General features: G+C 39.6%; 1 protein-coding gene and 10 non-coding genes across 11 annotated transcripts; all 11 read left to right on the top strand.

The window, feature by feature from the left end:
- Positions 1 to 1760: 1760 nt before the first annotated feature.
- On the top strand, positions 1761 to 13225 carry LOC131217308 (small ribosomal subunit protein uS2-like). Its single transcript, XM_058212224.1, has 5 exons — positions 1761 to 1999; positions 10094 to 10356; positions 10441 to 10638; positions 11358 to 11580; positions 12857 to 13225. Exons 1-5 carry the CDS (start codon positions 1870 to 1872, stop codon positions 12961 to 12963), a joined length of 921 nt encoding a protein of 306 aa, XP_058068207.1. The 5' UTR covers positions 1761 to 1869; the 3' UTR covers positions 12964 to 13225.
- On the top strand, positions 3467 to 3614 carry LOC131223672 (small nucleolar RNA snoR2/U65). Its single transcript, XR_009160622.1, has one exon. It is a non-coding gene; the product is annotated as a small nucleolar RNA snoR2/U65 (small nucleolar RNA).
- On the top strand, positions 4413 to 4565 carry LOC131223706 (small nucleolar RNA snoR2/U65). The gene has a single exon (XR_009160640.1). It is a non-coding gene; the product is annotated as a small nucleolar RNA snoR2/U65 (small nucleolar RNA).
- Positions 5354 to 5504, top strand: LOC131223752 (small nucleolar RNA snoR2/U65). The gene has a single exon (XR_009160660.1). It is a non-coding gene; the product is annotated as a small nucleolar RNA snoR2/U65 (small nucleolar RNA).
- LOC131223712 (small nucleolar RNA snoR2/U65) lies at positions 5836 to 5987 on the top strand. Its single transcript, XR_009160643.1, has one exon. It is a non-coding gene; the product is annotated as a small nucleolar RNA snoR2/U65 (small nucleolar RNA).
- On the top strand, positions 6325 to 6476 carry LOC131223692 (small nucleolar RNA snoR2/U65). Its single transcript, XR_009160629.1, has one exon. It is a non-coding gene; the product is annotated as a small nucleolar RNA snoR2/U65 (small nucleolar RNA).
- LOC131223702 (small nucleolar RNA snoR2/U65) lies at positions 6944 to 7095 on the top strand. The gene has a single exon (XR_009160633.1). It is a non-coding gene; the product is annotated as a small nucleolar RNA snoR2/U65 (small nucleolar RNA).
- LOC131223717 (small nucleolar RNA snoR2/U65) lies at positions 7395 to 7546 on the top strand. The gene has a single exon (XR_009160648.1). It is a non-coding gene; the product is annotated as a small nucleolar RNA snoR2/U65 (small nucleolar RNA).
- On the top strand, positions 7858 to 8009 carry LOC131223680 (small nucleolar RNA snoR2/U65). The gene has a single exon (XR_009160625.1). It is a non-coding gene; the product is annotated as a small nucleolar RNA snoR2/U65 (small nucleolar RNA).
- On the top strand, positions 8903 to 9054 carry LOC131223722 (small nucleolar RNA snoR2/U65). The gene has a single exon (XR_009160653.1). It is a non-coding gene; the product is annotated as a small nucleolar RNA snoR2/U65 (small nucleolar RNA).
- LOC131223734 (small nucleolar RNA snoR2/U65) lies at positions 9386 to 9539 on the top strand. The gene has a single exon (XR_009160656.1). It is a non-coding gene; the product is annotated as a small nucleolar RNA snoR2/U65 (small nucleolar RNA).
- Positions 13226 to 17798: the final 4573 nt, after the last annotated feature.

Genomic DNA, 17798 nt, shown 5'->3' with positions numbered 1-17798 from the left:
ATGGTGGGCATTCAATCACCCATTGTTTCCCACCTGATATTTAGATTTGCCTTATTTTATGACATTTTTTGGAATCATACCTTAAATTGATATTGCAAAATGAATGGACATCGTGGATATACAACACACGCATTAAGTTGGCCCATGGTCAAGGCCTCCGGGCTAAGCTGTCACCTTGCCTCACCTAATCCATGCCCCCGAGGCCACATACCTAAATGAAGTAGATCCGAAGCTCAACAATAGATAATGATACCCATCGTTGAAACTTTTTAAGGACCACCAAAATGTTTATTTGTCACCCAACATAGGTCACACGGCATGCATGAAGGGAAAATACAAATATTAGCTTGATTCAAAATTCGATAACTGTTAAATCATTACCTCTGGTGGTGCGGTTCGCTTTAGCTTCATCGCCTGAGATGACCAGACAAAATGGATGAACGGGCATGGATAAAACACATACGTCATTGTTGGCCCCACAACCCAATTCACTTCCTTTGCAATTAGCTATCCAGTGATGTGACTTCCATACACTTTGAAAATGGGTCCTGGATCAATACCAATCACCGAGAAGGCCCTACCGTGGATGGCCATGTCAAAAAAGCAACCCTTCATCCAAGTGACATAAAATGGTTAAAATTAAAATGGCCACCGGTTCAAATGCAATCCGGGAAAGTGGCTGTGCTCCATCGATCTTGAGTACGTCGAATTGCTTAGTCTTGATTCGCATGTATGCCACGTGTCTGATTCGAAGACCGTAGATTGAACATTCCTGGAACGCACACGTGTGTAAATCCGGTCCAGGTACCATATGGAGGTTATGTGAGCATACACTCTCCTGAAAGCCAAGATGGTCAGCTCTCAGGGGGAAAAGATGTACGTTGAATGCTGGACATTGGTGACTTTACATCTGTTCATTTTCTTTCTACGGGCGTGGTCCACCTGATCATCGGATTAATCTGACTTCAAGTCCGAACAATGGTATCCAACGGTCCAAACTAATGATCGGTCTGGATCTTGTGGTCGTGTTCTCCTGAAAATCTCCTGCCATGCATTTTTTTTTAAAAATTATTATCTCTCATCACGTGTATCTCTCGTACGATGCGGAAGTGTGGGGAACGGATTGGCTACTCCCCTGACACTAATGGCTGGTAGTCGGTGCTCTGTGGACCCAACATGATGTATGTGTTTCATCCGTGCCGTCCATATATTTTTACAGATAATTTTACAGTATGAGACAAAAAAATGAGATATATCATAATCTCAAGTGGACCACATTACAACAAAAAGTGTTGAATGAGTGTCAACCATAAAAAAACATTTTGGTGGCCATAAAAGTTTTGGATCAAGCTGATTTTTTTTTTTCCCTTCATACGGGCCTTTATGACCAAATCAACAGATTGGATGTCAAATAAACAGTACAGTGGGCCTTAGGAGGATTTTAACGGTGGATATCCAATCACTATTGTTTTCATGTGGTGTGAACTACCTGAGATTTGTATACCTATAATTTTTGGAATAAAACCAAAAATTATCTTTAAAAATGGATGAACGGAATGGATGAAACACATACATCATGGTCGAGCCCACAGAGCACCGACCACCAGCCACGGGACTGGTGGCAGGGGAGTCGCGAACCCCTTTCGGAAGGGTGGTCGTCTCGGGTATGGAATATGGTATTTCCGTAATAACTTTTTAACTCCAAGGTTCTTTCTGAATGCTTCTAAAGCTTATAAATATGCATAACATATAGGGTTTTACCTCTCAAGACAGAGGAGAAAGAGAAGGCAGCGCAGCAGCTTCTTTCCTTCTTCTCTGCTCTTATTTCATTAGAAAACCTAGTTTTCATTTTTCTCAGAGCTTGCAGTCATGGCAGCGAAGAGCGGCTTATCCCAGAAGGAGGCGGATATACAGATGATGCTGGCTGCCGATGTTCATCTCGGCACTAAGAACTGCGATTTCCAAATGGAAAGATACGTCTTCAAGAGAAGGACCGACGGTCAGATACTCTTCAAATCTTCTCTCTTTGAATCTCGAACGTCTGTCTGTTCATTCATTGTTTATGCATCTGTTTGGATTGTCTTGTTTTCGTTAGGGTTTATGGATGAACATATGTAGTGGAAACTCAAATAGTTTTCTTCTAAGTTGGAATAGGCACTTTCATGTAAATGTAGGGATTCGATTGTGATATTGAAATCAGTATTTGTTAGCATTGAAATGTGGAGATCGTTGTTTGGTTGACGGCGAGTTGTGTAATGCTCAATTGAACAAGCTTTGTTGGCCGTGCTGGGTATCGTGATTTGGGAGACACCCGAAAAGTATATGATATTTGACGATCGCAAGGATCTGACTAGGCATGTGTTTTTCTCCGCTAAATTCTTACCATTGGCTGTAAGTGTCTGTTTGCTATCCGCCAATAGGATATCTAGATAATCTGATTGGGGAGGTTTGCCCACTGGCCAAACCGCCTAGATGACTAAGACTGGTCCCACCAGTACTATTCATGAGTTGAACATAAATGCTATATCTTTTGTTTGAACATCACATTTTTGTTTTATTCTGGTGAAGTATTTCGTTTCGTTTCACTTCCTTTTTTCACCTGAACCTGGTGTTGAGCACATGACTTAAGGAGGGAAATCAAATGCTCTAGATGTCCCTAGGCAATGGTCCGTCTAGGCAACTGAGGGAAATCGTGTGTCCAAAAGAAAATGTTCGGATATTGCAACATTGCCAACCCTTTCCATTTCATGATAACCCTGTAATAATTTTGCCCATGTCAGCTGATACAAGGGGATAAACTATAGAAGACTTTTTTTTAAAAAAAATTCTTTTCCAATTTTACGTTTTTACCCTAGAGGATGTTTTAAAACAAATTTAGACTTTATCCAGGCCAGTTTTGGATCAAAACACAAGCATGGTTCTATCATTGTGGCAAAAATCAGGAAAGTGGCAAAACATAAAACGAACTTTTTTCCGTTATTTTGTTGAATTTTAATGTAATGATCCATAATCCGCTAAAGCATTCGTGTTATGTATCTGAATAGAGCCTAGTTGTCTGACAATTGACAGGCTGGCTGATAGACAACATTCTTTAAGGGCCTGTTTGGATGCTTGCAAGTTGGGTTAGTGGGAAGTGACTTACAGGGAAGTCACTTACAGGTGGTGTTTGGGAGAGAAAATTCACCTGTAAGTAACTTACAGCCTGTAAGTCACTTACATGCAAATCTACCAAAAAACTGCAGGGGGATGGGGGTGAGAAGTCACTTCCCTGTAAGTCACTTACAGGCATCCAAACAGGTTACCTGTAAGTAACTTACAGACATCCAAACAGGCCCTAAAAGATTTGATACACCATTGGATACATGTTAGAAATGCACACATGGAAAAAAGATAGATTATGGTGTTTTGCATTTTTTATGGGATCTCTCTATAGCTTTCCTTCATTTTTATGCTTTATTTTATTTATTGCCTGATGCCACGTTGCCAGTAGCAAAATGGATTGCATTGACCGGCGATGCTACGATTGGGCGCAAAGCAAATACCAGTTTCGCATGTTGATAGGAATCTGTGGGTCTCTAGTTTTATCCATGGAGCCAGTTTCTGCGATTACACCTCATTTCTTCTTCTTCTTTTTTTTTAAAAAAAAAAAAAAAACTTATTTGATTTAATTAAAAAAAGAAAAGAAAAGAAAAAGCAAACGAAAGGAAGAAAAGAAAGAAGAAGCTGATTGGACCTGTTGTCCTCACATTCTAAAATGTTGGCTTCCAGATTGGATGTGGGCCCCATAGTTCAATCTGACCCTTGATTTGGTCCATATCTTCACTCAGTACCTGCGATAGGTCTGGTACATCAATCAGACGAGACGTCCTTCGGCAATTGGCTGTCTCCTGCATCAGGTTCTACTATGGGTTGGGGGGCCTCGGCCCTCAGGGCTACAGGGTGATATGACTATAAAAGTATAGAGGCCTTGTTTCCCTCTCTCATTTGTCTCATTTTTCCATTTGTTCTTCATTTCTACCATAGAGGATGTTTTAAAACTCGTTTTAGACTAGATCTAGCCCTACTTTTTGGATGAAAACACATGACTCGAGCACAGTTCGACCGTCTTCGTAAATTTTAGTAAATGGTCAATCCATTAGGTTTTTTTTTTTTTCTCCATTCCCATCATTTTGTTGCATTTCATTACAACGGACCATAGTCCACCAAACCGTCCTTGATCTTTCTTCGATTAAGGCCTAGTTGTCTGACTTTCAACTAGTTGGCCAATAGACAAGATTTTTTAAAAGATCTGATACACCATTGTTTCCATGCTAGAAACACACATACGCAGAAAAAGACAGATTACAGTGTTTTGCATTTTTTAAGGGATCTCTCTGTAGCTTTCCTTCATTTTTATGCTTTATTTTATTTATCGCCTGATGCCACGTCCCCAGTAGCAGAGAAAATGGATTGCATTGACTTGCGATGCTACAATTAGGCGCAGAACAAATACTAGTTTCGCATGTTGATAGGAACCTGTGGGTCTCTAGTTTTATCCATGGAGCCGTTTTGTTGCGATTACACCTCGTTTTTCACTCTCTCTCTCTCTCTTCAACTTATGTAACTTGTCAAAAAATAAAAAAGAAGGAAAGAAAAGAAAGAAGAAGCCAGTTGGACTCGTGGGCATCACATTCTAAATTAGTTAATTGTGTTATCTTTTGGATTAGATGTGGATCCATAGTTCAATCTGACCCTTGATATTTGGTTCAAATCTTCAATCAGGACCTGCGATTTGCTCTAGAACCTCAATCAAACAGATGCATGTGGATGTCCTTTGGCAATCAATTGTTGCCTACATCAGGCTCCACCATGGGTCCGGGCCTTAGGGCTACAGGGCGATATTACCATAAAAGAATAGATGCCTCTTTCTTCACCTTTTTTTTTTTTTCATTTGTCTCATTTTCCCATTTGTTCTTCATTGCTACCATGGAGGATGTTTTAAAACTCATTTTAGACTAGACTTTTGGGATGAAAACACATGACTCAAGCACAGTTGATCATCTTGGTAAAATTTAGAAAAATAGCAAACCATCGGTTTTTTCCCCACTTCAAACATTTTGTTGCCTTTCATTGCAATGGTCCATAGTCCACCAAATATTTCTTGATCTTTATTTGATTAGAGCCTAGTTGTCTGACTTTCAACAGGTTGGCCAATAGACTGCATTCTTTAAAAGATCTGATGCACCATTCGATCCATGTTAGAAACACACATCCACAAAAAAAAAAAAAGAGGATAAATTGTGGTGTTGTGCAATTTTTTTTCAAAGGATCTCTCTATGGCTTTCCTTCATTTTTACACCTTATTTTATTTTTCACCCAATGCCATGTTGCCTGTAGCAGAGAAGATGGATTGCATTGACTGGTGATGCTGTGATACGGGGCACATCAAATACTAGTTTCACATGGTGATAGGAACCCATGGGTCTCTAGTTTTATCCATGGAGCCGTTTGCTGTGATTACAGTTCATTTATTTTTTTCAACTTGCGTAACTCGTTAAAAAATAAAAGAAAGAAAAGAAAGAAGAAGCTTGTTGGGCTTGAGGGCCTCACATTCTAAATTAGTTAATGTTGTTGGCTTTATTGGATATGTGGGCTCCATAATTCAATCTAACTATTGATTTTTATCCAGATATTCAAACAGGACCTTTGATTTTGTCTAGAACCTCAATCAGACATGCATGTGGATCCATGTTACAAATAGAAAAAAGATGGATTATGGTGTTTTGGTGTTTTCATTTTTCTCTCTGAGGGATCTCTCTATAGCTTTCCTTCATTTCTATGCTTTATTTTATTTATCGCCTGATGCCACGTCGCCTGTAACAGAGAAAATGGATTGCATTGACCGGCGATGCTACGATCGGGCATAGAGCAAATTCTAGTTTCGCATGTTGATAGGAACCTGTGGGTCTCTAGTTTTATCCATGGAGCCGTTTGCTACGATTACACCTCGTTTCTTGTTCTTTTTTCAACTTATGCAACTTGATAGAAAAAGAAAAGAAAAGAAAGAAGAAGCTGGTTGAACTCTTGCGCCTCACATTCTAAGTTAGTTATTTATGTTGGCTTTTGGATTGGATATGTGAGCTCCATAGTTCAATCTAACCATTAATTTGGTCCAGATCTTCAATCAGGACCCGTGATTTGCTCTGGAACCTCAATCAGTCGGATGCATGTGCATCCATGTCAGACACACGAACAGAAAAGAAGATAGATTATGGTGTTTTGTGTTTTTCTCTTCGAGGGATCTCTCTAAAGCTTTCCTTCATTTCTATGCTTTATTTTATTTATCGCCTGATGCCACGTCGCCAGTAGCAGAGAAAACAGATTGCATTGACTGGCGATGCTAAGATCGGGCGCAGAGCAAATGCTAGTTTCGCATGTTGATAGGAACCTGTGGGTCTCTAGTTTTATCCATGGAGCCGTTTGCTGCGATTACACCTTGTTTCTTTTTCCTGTTCTTTTTTCATCTAATTTACTCGTCAAAAAAAAAAGAAGAAATGAAATGAAATGAAAGAAGCAGCTGGTTGGATTTGTGGGCCTTACATTCTACACTAGTTCATTATGCCATAGTTTGATCAAACCATTGATTTGGTCCAGAACTTCAATCAGAAAGATGCATGTCTTTCTTGTTCTTTTTTCAACTAATGCACTTGTCAAAAAAAAAAAAAATGAAATGAAAGAAGCAGCTGGTTGGATTTATGGGCCTTACATTCTACACTATTTCATTATGCCATAGTTTGATCAAACCATTGATTTGGTCCAGAACTTCAATCAGACAGATGCATGTCAATCGATGTTAGAAACACACACAAACAGAAAAAAAAAAAAAAAAGATTATGGTGTTTTGCATTTTCCTTTTGAGCGATTTCTCTGTACCTTTCCTTGTTCTATGCTTTATTTCTTTTATCGCCCGATGCCACGTTGCCAGTAGCAGAGATAATGGATTGCATTGACTGGCGATGCTACGATTGGGCGCAGAGCAAATACTAGTTTTGCATGTTGATAGGAACCTGTGGGTCTCTAGTTTTATCCATGGAGCCATTTGCTGTGATTACACCTCATTTCTTTTTCTTGTTCTTTTTTCAACTAATGCACTCGTCAGAAAAAAAAAAAAAGAAGAAGAAATGAAATGACATGAAAGAAGCAGCTGGTTGGATTTGTGGGCCTTACATTCTACACGAGCTCATTATGCCATAGTTTGATCAAACCATTGATTTGGTGCAGAACTTCAATGAGACAGATGCATGTCTATCGATGGTAGAAACACACATAAACCAAAAAAGATAGATTATGGTTTTTTTCATTTTCCTTTTGAGCGATATATCTATACCTCCATTTCTATGCTTTATTTCTTTTATCGCCCGATGCCACGTTGCCAGTAGTAGAGATAATGGATTGCATTGACTGGCGATGCTATGATTGGGCGCAGAGCAAATACTAGTTTCGCATGTTGATAAGAACCTGTGGGTCTCTAGTTTTATCCATGGAGCCTTTTGCTGTGATTACACCTCGTTTCTGTTTCATTTTCTTTTTCTTTTTTCAACTAATGCACTCGTCCAAAAAAAAAAAATGAAAAAATGAAATGAGATGAAATGAAAGAAGCAGCTGGTTGGATTTGTGGGCCTTACATTCTACACTAGTTCATTATGCCATAGTTTGATCAAACCATGGATGTGGTCCAGAACTTCAATGAGACAGATGCATGTCTATCGATGTTAGAAACACACAAAACAAAAAAAAGGTAGATTATGGTGTTTTGCATTTTCTTTTTGAGCGATATCTCTATACCTTTTCTTCATTTCTATGCTTTATTTCTTTTATCGCCCAATGCCACGTTGCCAGTAGCAGAGATAATGGATTGCATTGACTGGCGATGCTACGATTGGGTGTAGAGCAAATACTAGTTTCGCATGTTGATAGGAACCTGTGGGTCTCTAGTTTTATCCATGGAGCCGTTTGCTGCGATTACACCTTGTTTCTTTCTTTTCAACTTATGTAACTTGTCAAAAAATGAAAAAGAAAGAATGAAGAAGAAGCATGTTGGACTCGTGGGCCTCACATTCTAAATTAGTTAATTATGTTGGCTTTCTGATTGGATATGTGGGCTCCATAGTTCAATATGATCCTTGATTTGGTCTGGAACCTCAATCAGACAGATGCATGTGGATGTCCTTCGGCAATTGGCTATCTCCCGCATCAGGCTCCACCATGAGTCCGAGGCCTCAGGTGCTACAGGGTGTTGTGACCATAAAACTCATAGTTCAATATGATCCTTGATTTGGTCTGGAACCTCAATCAGACAGATGCATGTGGATGTCCTTCGGCAATTGGCTGTCTCCCGCATCAGGCTCCACCATGAGTCCGGGGCCTCAGGTGCTACAGGGTGTTGTGACCATAAAACTCATATCTTTTTTTTTTCTTTCTTTCTTTCTCTCGTTTGCCTCATTTTTCCATTTATTCTTCATTGCTGTCATAGTGGATGTTTTAAAACCCATTTTAGACTAGATCCAGGCTTACTTTTGGGATGAAAACATACGACTCAAGCACAGTTGGATCATCTTGGTAAATTTTAGATAAATGGCAAACCAATAGTTTTTTTCATTTCAATCATTTCGTTGCCTTTCATTGCAATGGGACATAGTCCCCTAAACATTGCTCGATCTTTATTCGATTAGACCCTAGTTGTCTGACTTTCAATAGGTTGGCGAATAGACAACATGCTTTTAAAGATCTGATGCACCATATGATCCATGTTTTCACACATAAACACAAAAAAAAAGAAGATAAATTATGATGTTTTGCGTGTGTTTTTTTTAAAGGGATCTGTCTATAGCTTTCCTTAATTTTTATGCTTTATTTTATTTATCGCCCGATGCCACGTTGCCAGTAGCAGAGAAGATAGATTGCATTGACCAGAAATGCTACGATCGGGCGCAGAACAAATATTATTTTTGCACGTTGATTGGAATCTATGGGTCTCTAGTTTTATCCATGGAGCCGTTTGCTGCGATTACACCTTGATTTTTTTTTTTATTTACTTAATGTAACTTATAAAAAATAAAAGAAAAGAAAGAAGAAGCTGCATGGACTTGTACTCCTCGCATTCTAAATTAGTTCATTATGTTGTCTTTGGGATTGGATATATGGGCTCCATAGTTCAATCTAACCCCTGATTTGGTCCAGATCTTCAAACAGAACCTGTGATTTGGTCTGGAACCTCAATCAGACAGATGCATGTGGATCCATGTTAGAAACACACATAAACAAAAAAAAGATAGATTATGGTGTTTTGCATTTTCCTTTCGAGTGATATCTCTATACCTTCATTTCTATGCTCTATTTCTTTTATCGCCCAATGCCACGTTGCCAGTAGCAGAGATAATGGATTGCATTGACCAGCGATGCTATGATTGGGCACGCAGAGCAAATATTAGTTTCACATGTTGATAGGAACCAGTGGGTCTCTAGTTTTTTCCATGGAGCCATTTGCTGTGATTACACCTCGTTTCTTTTTTTCAACTCACATAACTTTCAAAAAAGAAAAAGAAAGAATTAAAAGAAATGAAAAAAGAAACTGGTTGGACTAGCCTATTTAGTAGGGGAAGTATCTATCCTGTTTTTGCTTTGTATCTTTGTTTTCTTTTAATGAAATTTCTCAACAATTACAAAAAAATGTGACAAATATAACCTATATTTTGAAATTATAGTGATGTTTTCCTGGTGTTTTGAAAATGAGATTTGTCACATTGCAATCAATTAGTAAGCCATTAAAGGAGCATTGACCAACACTTTCTTGCTTTTGTATTAAACAAAGGATATTAATTTTTAACATGTAACCTTCCAACAAAACCACAGTACTTTCTCTTCTTCTCTCCATCTCCCATTCTAATTGCTCTACCCTCTTTCTCAGGCACCTATTTTTTTGTGACAAATGTGGTTACATCCTAGCTGCTAGGCCACAAGACTAGACCCTTTGTTTCTTCATGATGCTAACCAGTAACTCTAATGTATTTAACCCTTACATTTACCATTTTGTTTATCCTTTCTTCTTTCTCAGGTATTTATATCATTAATCTTGGCAAGACATGGGAGAAACTGCAACTTGCTGCAAGGGTTATTGTTGCCATTGAAAACCCTCAAGACATCATTGTCCAATCTGCTAGGCCTTATGGTCAGCGAGCTGTTTTGAAATTTGCACAGTACACTGGAGCTCATCCAATTGCAGGGCGGCACACTCCAGGAACCTTCACAAATCAGCTCCAAACTTCATTCAACGAGCCTCGTCTCCTCATTCTTACTGACCCTAGAACAGATCATCAGGTGCATGCTTCTGTAGATTATACACAGCTTATGCTTTCTGCTCGATCACCTATTACTTATATTTACTGCTGTTTCATTTGACAGCCAATCAAGGAGGCTGCTCTCGGAAACATCCCGACAATTGCTTTCTGTGATACTGATTCACCGATGCGGTATGTGGATATTGGCATTCCTGCCAACAACAAAGGGAAGCACAGCATCGGCTGTCTGTTTTGGTTGCTAGCACGTATGGTTCTGCAGATGCGAGGCACTATTCTTCCTGGACATAAGTGGGAAGTGATGGTAAGTACCAGCAGATATATTTCCAACTATAGCTGGAATTTGTTCTGTTCCAGTATATTTCTATTATGTATGTGTCTTATCCATGCTATTCATTTGTTTTACCCGCTCATTTTAGGGCATGAGCCCCAAAATGAGGCAGATTTGAAGCTAAGTGGACCAAACCAGAGTAAACAGGGGGAATTGAATGCCTACCATTGAAAACCTAGTGGGGGCCACAAGTTTTTGGATCAAGCTGTTATGTTATCCTTCATCCATGTTTGCATGACCCTATGAATAGGTTGGATGATGGGCCCACAACCCTGTGGACCTATCCTTAGGAAGGTTTTGGTTTTGAACGGTGGACTGTGGACGTCATTGTCTCCCCTTTTTTCTATGGTGTGGTCCACATTGGGGTCATGCCCTAAAATGAGATGGTAAAATGGATGGAGGGCGTGGATCAGACACATACATTGTTGTGGCATCCGCAGATTTTACCACTGCACAATTCTCATCCATTTCATTCATGCAAGCAAGCATGGTTTTCGAGGCACGTTTAGGAGGGGTATTTCCTTCTCTTCCAAATTCCACTTAAAAAGTAATTATTATTCATTTACACGTATTTACAGTGTAATTCTTAAAAACCAACAGGCCCTTAGGGGGTAGGGGTTGTTTTCAACTGTTGGTCTGCCAGAAATGGCCTGCTCTTGTATTAATGAACTTGCTATGCTGACTATATACAGGTTGACTTGTTCTTCTACCGGGATCCAGAGGAAGCCAAGGAGCAGGAAGAAGAGGAAGTTGCTGCAGCCCCTGACTTTGGAGCTATAGATTATCCTACAGCAGCACTTGGTCTTCAAGGGGATGAGTGGCCAGCTCAGAGCGCTGATGCTCAGTTGAGCGGGGCTGTTGCTGTTGTTCCTCCTATTACTTCGATTCCTGCAGCCGACTGGAATGGAGCTCCAGGTCAGGATAATGCAACCAAGCACGTTATGGTTTTCACAAAAGAAAACAGAAAACATGCTTTACCGTGTGCAAATTTGCTCATGAAAACATTGAACTTTGCTGACCAAATATTCCCCTATATGGGACCAACCTTCCTGTAGAATATTTGGCCTTTTAGGGGCCTGTTTGGCAGTGGGCTTAAGAGGATTAAGTGGGATGAACTTGCCTTTGGTTCCATGGAAATTGTGGGATATCCACTACATCTGTGGGCCCCACATTGATGCACATGTTTTATTCATGCACTCCATCCATATGCATCCTTTACACATGACATCCAAGCTTTATATGTGCGCAAGTGACTGGCATCAGTTGTGAATCTAGTCTGTTGGTTGCAATTCCATAGTCCTCCAAACAGGGTTTTTGCATAATCTGGTATTTTTGCCTAAGGACACCATGGTATTTCCAGACACGCAATTATTGTGCAGTAATGGTGTTAATCCCATCTGATGCAATTCCATACCATTTAATTCCCCAGAGCCTGGACCAAACAGGCCCTAGCTAAATGGAAATGGGTGCTGCAGTTCATGGACCATTCACAGTTGATATTGTTGATGGCTTGGATGGCAAACAACGGGTCCCAATTGAACATACTAAAGTGTGAATGGTACTCTACAATCAAGCAGTACCATTGAACAGCCGGAACTTTTTATAATACTTCCATTTTTCAAGACATTAGCTGAAATTATGAGTTGCATGCAGTCATCCCATGCGAATGCAAACAAATACATGTGCATTCTTTGTTAGTTTTCTGTCTCACATGTATTTTGCAAGCATGTTTCTGATGTGGGGTTGATTCTATGAACATCATCACTTCACAGTGCTCTGTTGCATCTGTAGCTACATTAACATCCTCAGTTACCAGAGAAAAACTTAGATACTCTGGCAGTGAGATCGTTGATATGCTCTTTAAATTACTGAGAAATTGCAGGCATGGCACACAATCAATTGAAATTGACCTGTACCAGTTAGATGTATTATGACTCAAAAGTAGGCTTACTTGGGTATCTCACTATTGGATTGGTAGACATTGTTGGACCATTAAAGCTGAAACTAAGAGATCTACTGGTCCTATTTCAGTGAATACGTTTCCACCAATTAGATGTTTGGATTGTCCACCAGATCTGATTTTTGGAATATGACTTAGTGACAGTGGTTTCCACAATGTAGTCTGTTTAATCCTAGTTGATGTATGCCATGTGTACAATCTCACTGACACCTGTCTTTCCTTGTGAAACAGCCGTTCCTGTATCAGCTGATGGATGGGATGCAGCTGCTGCTCCTGCACCAATTGCTGCCCCTGGGCTGGTTCTTGCTCCTCAACCTGCAGCCCCAAGTTGGGAATAAACTCTCATGGATCAATCAACAAGCATCTCTCTTGTGAGAAGGTAAAATGCTTCTCCGGTTTCTTCTGGATCAGTTTTGTAGGTTAGAGTATTATGTTGGGCTATCAAATGGTTTTTGCCATTTAGGAATTATTAAAGACTAAGTGATTAATGATGTCTTTTAATTAAGATTTGTTTCTTGGGAGATCTGTTGATCACCCTTTTATTTTGACAAAACATTCTTTTTTTTTAAATGATAATACAATTTATTTTATTTTGGGTTATTACTTGATCGAATCTCATGCTGTTCCTCGAGATGATTGCCTGGTTTGTTCTCTACCATTCATTACTCGTTGCTATGTGGGGTAGAATGATGGAGTGGACAGACCAGGAAAATGTTAGACGTCCTTCTCGGTGATAAATTAAGTAGAAAAACTTCGATACTCTGGCAATGTGGTGGATGATGTGCTGGAACTTAGGAATCGCAAAAAAAAATTCAGTGTGTACAAATAATTCAGATCAAAATTGTCAAAACTATGGTTGCCAGTTTAGATGTACGTGTGCAGTCTTTTTTGATTATTTATCTGGAGATTGTATTGGTGGCCATTTGTTATACTGTTAGAAAATGGAAAATACCTGTTGGTCCTATTTCAACAAACAAGTGTCCACGAACCAGAGGTTAGGATCCTGCTCTGCATTTTCTGGATTCCCGCATATCAAGCTCTAATACTTTGCCAGAGTATATTACCCTCTCCTAAATTATTTCATTGTATTGTTGTATTATTGAAGCTGGAAATGATGATTCTTTTCCTCTTTCCTCTTTTTTAAGCTAGAAAAATAAGGTCCCCGTGGAGTTGTGACATTTAAAATATTTTCTTTTTCACCGTGGGATGAATTAACGAAAGCAGGAAAGGGGGATGATAAAGAACAAACTCTTCTCCTGACAGCACCTTGTGAACGGATTTCCTTCTGAAACTGTATTTCATGCTGTTATGGTGAGTTGACCTCGTAATGCATGTTCTCGTACTGTGGTTCGTTAAGGGCATGGTCCGTATATCAAATTGCCCTTGAGGCTTTTGGTCTGGATCATCTAAGCATAGGACCTACTTGTACAAATCCAAAACAGACAATACAAATGTATATCATGCTGTCAGTTATCTGTTTGGACAACTGAATCATGCATTCCTGTGCTTTTTCAAATTCCAAATGATGGTAATCATGTTGACAACAAGAAATAAAGAATCATGTCGTTGGACATGATAATTACATACAAGGCCTCAAGTTGAACTGGTTGGACCACAGGTTAATGTCTACACCCATTGTATAACTTGTTTGGTGACATCCAACCTGTTTGATAGATTGGTCTCCCCATGAAGAACGCATTATGCAAAAATCAGCCCTACCCACTCATCAAATAGACCACACCGGTATTTTGCTATTTATCAATGGCTATATATAATGTTTCTATTGGTGTGGTTGTCTTGAGTTGATGGGGCTGATTTTCAGGATAGGTGATCCTCATGGTGGTGACAACTTACTAGGAAGATTGGTTTCACTACAACTTAACCGGCTGGAAGTTATCCATTGGGTCGACCTTTTAATTGGGATCCAACCGGCGGGACTTGAGAACTCATTGTATGCAACCATAACTGTTCATTAAATGGAAAATACCCCATGTTTCAAAATTCGATTGCGTACTGAGTTAAATACATTGTTGGGCTCGTTTTTAGAGATCAATTTAAGAGTTAGCCCAAAATTGAAGCATATCCTAAGCTCAAGTGGACCACATAACAGGAAACAGTGGGAATAATGATTTTCACCGCTGAAACCTTGCTAGGCCCACAGTGATTTTTATTTGTTATCCCTGAACTCGTGGCCCTCTAGAATTTTTCAACGATCGAGGTTCAATTTGCAAATTTTCCTGTGGTGTGGTCCACTTGAGCTTTGGACATACTTCATTTTTGGGCTCGAGCCCTAAAATTATCTGGTAAAATGGATGGACGGAGTGGATAAAATATAAATCATGGTGGACCCTACGTGTTTAGTCAGTACGTGCAGGATACTGAGTTAGCAAGCAATCCGCTTCCCTGAGTTGCCGTTTGGTTCGAGATAGCGTTGTGGCCTACCTAATGTGTGTAGAATATTGTTCGAAACTTGAATCTACTGGAAACGCCCCTGAAAGAGTACGTATGATGATTAAAATTGAATGTTATTGCGATTTTCACCCTTTTGAAGGTTGTGACTGAGAGAGATTGCCAGCACGCAGCCCTACTTGCGGTAAGAGCCTACGCGGCTTTTTTTTATTGTTGGAAGATGTGGATTCAGGGGAAATTAAAAAGTTCATTATTTTAATGCATCTACAGGACGTCTTCCGCCACAAGATTTCAGCGGATGCGAAAATATCTGCTCTCTCGTACCCTTAGCCCGATACATTGCTCATTCATAACCTTATGGTTGAGGCATCAGGCTACCATGTAAGCATCACACCAATCTGGCAATGTTAATCATCAGAGCAATGGACTTAATGTTGACAGTCAGATAACAAAAGTGGATACAATCAACAATTTGATTCATGTATTTGTTGCGGTCCATCATGGATTGCTTGTGATTTTAAAGATGTTTTTTAGGCAACAATAAATAAAGGATCACCTTTTGTTATGCCATCACAATCAACAGATCCAAGGCTTGGAAAAGGGATGGCTAGATAAAGTTAGGCCAAATCAAGGATGAATTGGTACAATTACAAGCAATATAACTTTTTTTTTTTTTTTTTACAGACGCGCACACACCCCCACACACTCACCGCTAGTGGAATTTCACCACCTATGGGTACTCGAACCCTTGACCGAGAGTTGAAACTCTTCAGAGTATACCACTACAAGCAATATAACTTAATAGTGCTTTGAGAGCATTGGAGCATCTCTCTATTTTATTTTAATGCATCTTGTGGGTAGAGAAGCTTTGTACCACAGTAGTGCAGGTTCCTGTAGATGATCAGTTTCTACTCAGAAGCAGAGCGGTGGTGCATGTTTAGACATGATCCATGGAAGAAAACTACCAAAGGTGGGTTCTCTTTGGATTTGTGATAGCCGTTGCATCTGCGTTTCCAGTAGCCAGAAAGTTACAACTCCCAATCAGGCTGTCACAATCAACCAATGCACCTAGGCTGTCAACATGCAGGGGCTATTTAAAATCTTGATTTTGCTGGGCCACGTGCCCTGGATGAACCCAATTCATCTACCCATAGTAACTTGGGTGTGCAACTTGAGCCAGAGTCTTAGCCTGACTCGCCCAACCCAAACTTTGGGTTGAGGCATCAGGCAATCCAACCCTGTATATATAACATGCTACATGTATATATCATCTAGGAAACACTCTAATGGATTGCATACGATCAAATCTGAAAATGCTGAAATGGACAGCCCCGATAAGGGCTTAGGAACAGAGGGCGGAATGTGGGCTTGGGTGATGCATCCTTGAAAGAGAACCGATCACGACAGGCATGGTAACACGCAATGTGCCATTTGTATAGGACATCCGTACCATGAACATGGTAGGAACCTCCTTCATCCAATGAGAGATGTGATTCATACATCTTAAATGCACACATTAATCCTCCCAAGTGGGTCATCCTAGGGCATGCATTTCCAAAGCACCTTAGAATCAAAACCCTTCCACTCTGCCAGATAGTAACAAAACAGTACTCCTGGTCTCCCATAGGGGCTGGAGGAATATGCCCCATGACCAGTGCGTGCACGTTGTTCCTATCCAATACAGTGAACAATGAAAAATGATCATGGGGTCCACTGGTACACCCGATCATATTATCCAACCTTTAGGGAGATCCAAACCATTTATCAATTAAACCCACCTTATAGGATTCTTCCATATAGAAGGAAGAGTAATCACACATACAAATTACAATAGTCTTTATATATATATATATAGCTTTTATCCTCCTACTCTCCAATGAATTTAGGGTGCTATATCTGCTTAAATATCCATATAAATTATTATTTTCCTCTCTTGTCCCTGTGCTTATAATAGTCTTGACTTCTCCGGGAATGATTATTAAACCCAACAAATTGGCTTGTTTAAAATAAAAATATATTAAAATAAGTTCTAACTCTTCTTTCTTCCATCATGTAATTTGCCTTTTTCTTTTTTATATTAATTTTCTAATTTATATAAAAAAAAAAATATCAATGCAAATAATCCTGTACAATGATGAAGGCTTAGAACTTGCTCTTTGACATGGACCAACCAACATGCATTCATCTATTACTGCCTTATTCTAAATTTTCTTCTTGAATTTGGTCCCAGTCCATCTTAGTTTTGATCATCAATCAGATGGCCAGCAATTGTATGATTTTTTATTGCCTCAATCTCACTCTGGGTGAAATTCATGATGGGCCCACTTATTGTGTGGTTGGAATGTCCTACACATGACACGTGGTGAGAAAAGCAGTGTAGTTTGCTAACTGCCCTGTTTTAAATTACATTCTATCTTGGGTGACATTGTGGATAGAGTGTGAACACCCAAAATTACCCTAGCAATTCGATTTAAGTTGATTTTTGAAAGTTAAACATGGTGGTGGGCTGTCTACTATGAATGTAATCCACACCATCAATTGTTTTTCCTGGTGGTTAGACATATTTGCAGACAGTTCCTGCAATCAGAAGATACGTGGGGCCCACCAACGAGTTCAGAAAAATTAGTCAGATCCAAAACTGAAGAGTGAAACACACTACGGGAAGTTGTGGGGATGGAAATGCCTGCCCTTGAAACCTTCCTGGGATGTTTATATGCCATCCAAACCGTTCATAAGGTCAGCCTAACTAGGGTGAACTAAAAAC

The sequence above is a fragment of the Magnolia sinica genome, chromosome 1 (assembly GCF_029962835.1).
Source record: "Magnolia sinica isolate HGM2019 chromosome 1, MsV1, whole genome shotgun sequence".
Classification (NCBI taxonomy): Eukaryota; Viridiplantae; Streptophyta; class Magnoliopsida; order Magnoliales; family Magnoliaceae; genus Magnolia; species Magnolia sinica.
This window is presented reverse-complemented; position numbering and strand designations above follow the sequence as displayed.